Source organism: Apium graveolens, chromosome 5 (assembly GCF_009905375.1).
Source record: "Apium graveolens cultivar Ventura chromosome 5, ASM990537v1, whole genome shotgun sequence".
Classification (NCBI taxonomy): Eukaryota; Viridiplantae; Streptophyta; class Magnoliopsida; order Apiales; family Apiaceae; genus Apium; species Apium graveolens.
Window position 1 is genome coordinate 88871912 of NC_133651.1, and position 3360 is coordinate 88875271.

At 37.5% G+C, this 3360-nt stretch overlaps 1 protein-coding gene across 1 annotated transcript; it reads right to left on the reverse strand.

Moving 5' to 3' along the window:
• Positions 1-357: 357 nt before the first annotated feature.
• LOC141660253 (uncharacterized) lies at positions 358-1581 on the reverse strand. The gene is made up of 2 exons (XM_074467221.1): positions 1407-1581; positions 358-1280 (listed from the first exon to the last, which is right to left on the reverse strand). The coding sequence occupies exons 1-2, from the start codon at positions 1579-1581 to the stop codon at positions 358-360; spliced, it is 1098 nt and encodes a 365-aa protein (XP_074323322.1).
• Between the last annotated feature and the right edge of the window lie 1779 nt (positions 1582-3360).

Consider the following 3360-nt stretch of genomic DNA (forward strand, 5'->3'; position numbering starts at 1 on the left):
AGGCAACATATCTTAAGGTTGAATCAGAAGCATGTCCAAAACGATTATGCCAAGTAGTATACATGTCACTAGTAGCAGCAGAGGTACTAGTAGAAACAAGTGAACTAGGCTTAGAAGTAGGAGGACACATCTTATTGTCATTAAAAGGTAGATACAGACCTTTTCTAAGTTGTCCAACACACAATGTCTTTCTTGACGCAGAATTCACTACCATACATTTTCTTTCCCCAAATAAAACATCACATTTGTTGTCTTTGCTGAGCTTAGTAACGGATAAGAGGTTGTGTGTGAAGTGTGGTACAAACAAGACATTCAATAGAATTAATCCACATCTGAGTTTAGCATCACCGATGTGTGTTATGTGAGTAGTAGTACCAGTAGGAAGCTTAATAGTGAGATGGGATGGTGCAGGTTTAATGTTATGCAACAAATCAATGAACATGACATGTGATCAGATGCTCCAGAATCTACAATCCACTCTTGTACTAAAGACTCAACAGCATTGCTAGTAATCATACCTGAGAATGGTGTATCCATATCTTCTTCAGTGGTTTGAGTATTTATATTTCCAGGAATCAGCTTTAAGAGTTGTTCAAATTGTTGATGTGTAATGACTGCGTTAGGGGACTCCCGTTTGTCACTTCCAACACAGTTCACGCTGCTAGTCCATGGAGCATTTCCAGATCTGCCTCCACCTCTGTCATTCCATCTACCAGCACTATTACCTCTACCTGCAGGTTTATTATACCACTTTGGGTAGCCTACAATGGTCCAACACTTATCAGCTGAGTGTCCCTTGCGTTTGCACACAGTGCACACCACATATTTGTCTAAATTCACACCTGCTAAGCCCTTGCTAAACATAGCTGAGATATCCTCTTCACCACTATTCTGAAGATTATCTTGCTGAGATTCTTCTTGTTGTATTACTGAACTTGCCATCTCCACACTTGGCAGTGCTGAGAATATTAATAGTTGGCTCCGCTGTGGGCCAAAATGTTCATCCAATCCATTAAGAAATTGAAATAGTCGAGACTCATTTTTTTGTACCTGAATAGCTTTCAGTAAGGTTGTGACTTCATCAGTTGTGGTTGAGATATTGGGTAGGTCACTCATGGCTTCTAATTCATCCCATAAAGCACTGAGATTAGTGTAATATTCAACCAGGGGTTTGCCATTTTGTTTCAGGCTGTACAAATCTTTACTGAGTTTGTACTTTCTTGATCCATTGCTTAGTTGGAACCTCTTCTCAAGCTGCTTCCAGATCTCTGCAGATGAATCTATGAACAACACCGATGTTTTTATTGCATCGTTGATGTTGTTATGGATCCATGAAAGGACCGTGTTATTACATGTATCCCATTATAGAGCATCAGTTGCATCTGTGGTGTTCCTGAGTACAGTACCTTCAACAGATCCCAGTTTTCTTTTTGAGGCAAGCTGAATCTCCATAGATCTTCTCCATGTGCGATTAGCTGCTCCTTGAAGTTTGGTAACACTAATGGATGTAGGTCCATCAGAAGGGTGAATAAATATTGGGTTTTGAAGGTCTGTAAACGAAAATTTGTTACCGGTTGTCATGATTGAGAGTATTAACAACCTTGGTGACTATGAACAGATTTGGAAAATGATTTTTCTTTATGCTATCAACACCTGCAGCTCTGATACCATGATAGTTTTACAGAAAGCAAGGTGAAGAAGCAAGGTAAATGTAGAAGCAAAATAATTTCTTGAATAACTCTGATAATCTGTTCTGTCTCATACAAGGCCACCACCCTTATTTATCACTACTCAAGGACATTAGTTGTCACTAACAGACCATAACATCACATAAGCTGACAAATAACAACCTAATGCAGAAGGTTGACAAAAGATAGGATAATACTATACTACCCTTAACACTTCTTATAATTATGAAATGATTAAAATGATTTTTCTTGAGAGCTCCACTTTATTCTTCATTAGTTTTAAACTTAGTAATTTTGACGTTAAACAATACCTTGATATAATTAGCTAATTGGGGGTTATCTATGGGTTTTATAACTTGGTAATTACCAACAGGGGGTGCCACGGGAATGCTGTGTCATTAGGGAACCATTATAACTCCCATTCATATCTCTCATGTTTTGTTGTGTATATGTTGTGTACTTGATGATTTCATGAACAAAACACCTTGGTAGATTTTACTTAGTGAAATTATGTAGCACTCGACGGATAAGATCTATAGTCCCGACGGATGATAACTCATTATCCATCGAGTGAGTAGCTTATGTAACAATAAGACTGTAGCACATTTCTGCATACACCATTGTATAGAATCTGTAAGTAGTATTCAAGTCATGTTGACTTCAACTAGATATGCTGAATAGGTTGTTTAATTGTACATAGATGATGTCTTCTAATTCTGCATAAATGAAATGAAGTCAAGTGCCAGATTGCTACCCGACGGATAAACTACATTGAAGTCGACGGATGATCAACTAGACAACTCGACGGATGATCATGAACCCGATGGATAAAGAATTCAAATATCTGTTGACAGTGACAACACAGTCACATGTGTCGAGTGGATGTAAATGGAATATGGTAGCCTATTCAACTGGGTTTTCGAGAACAAAGAAGCATTGCCATTTCCATGCTATTATGAAGATATTCAAAGATGCTGGAATAGAGTAATGAAGTAGCATTGTTGTAACACCCCCAAATCCGGGGTCGGGGATCCGGGTTGTCACGAGTTCCATTTCCCTTAATAACACCCAATCTTAATAATTAATCAACTACTCTGTACTGTGACCCCACAATAAACACACACACCACAAGTTATAGTCTCAGAGATGATCATCCAAAAATAATAACAAGTTTTTTTATTCCACAATTACATGCCAATACACCTTAAACAGGTTTCTGAATAAATTTACATTTCTCTGCCATTATTACAACTCATAATATACATAAGTCTGGTACATCATTAGTTGAAAACTTAGCCTATTGGTAATTTCTACCTCAGCTACAGCGGTCTCAACGCTTCCAGAAAGCTGCGGAACGTTTCCTATCCGCTTGCGAATTGGGAGCTTGGTCCTGTTCATCTTATCTATCTGATGTTGTGTGATAAAAGAAGAAAGCAAGGGTGAGCAGCAAGCCCACCAAAATAATATTTATAATGATTAACAATATATGAGCCTTTTCATAGTACTCATGAAAGTCTTGGTCAAAAGAAATGAACCAAGTTTGATATCTTAATGCGATGAAGTCGCAAAATGTTCAGTATATATACATATATACTTTTCAAAATCTTGGAAGTCCTCTTCCATGTATAATATACACAAAGTTCCAGTTTATAACTATATAAAAAAAATATCG

Bases quoted from the DNA above. Each gene is read 5' to 3' on its own strand.
- LOC141660253 (XM_074467221.1), bottom strand. From the start codon at position 1,581: ATGACAACCGGTAACAAATTTTCGTTTACAGACCTTCAAAACCCAATA. The intron at 1,281-1,406 runs GTACTGTACTCA...TGTTGTTCATAG, and splicing joins AAAACTGGGATCTGTTGAAG to ATTCATCTGCAGAGATCTGG.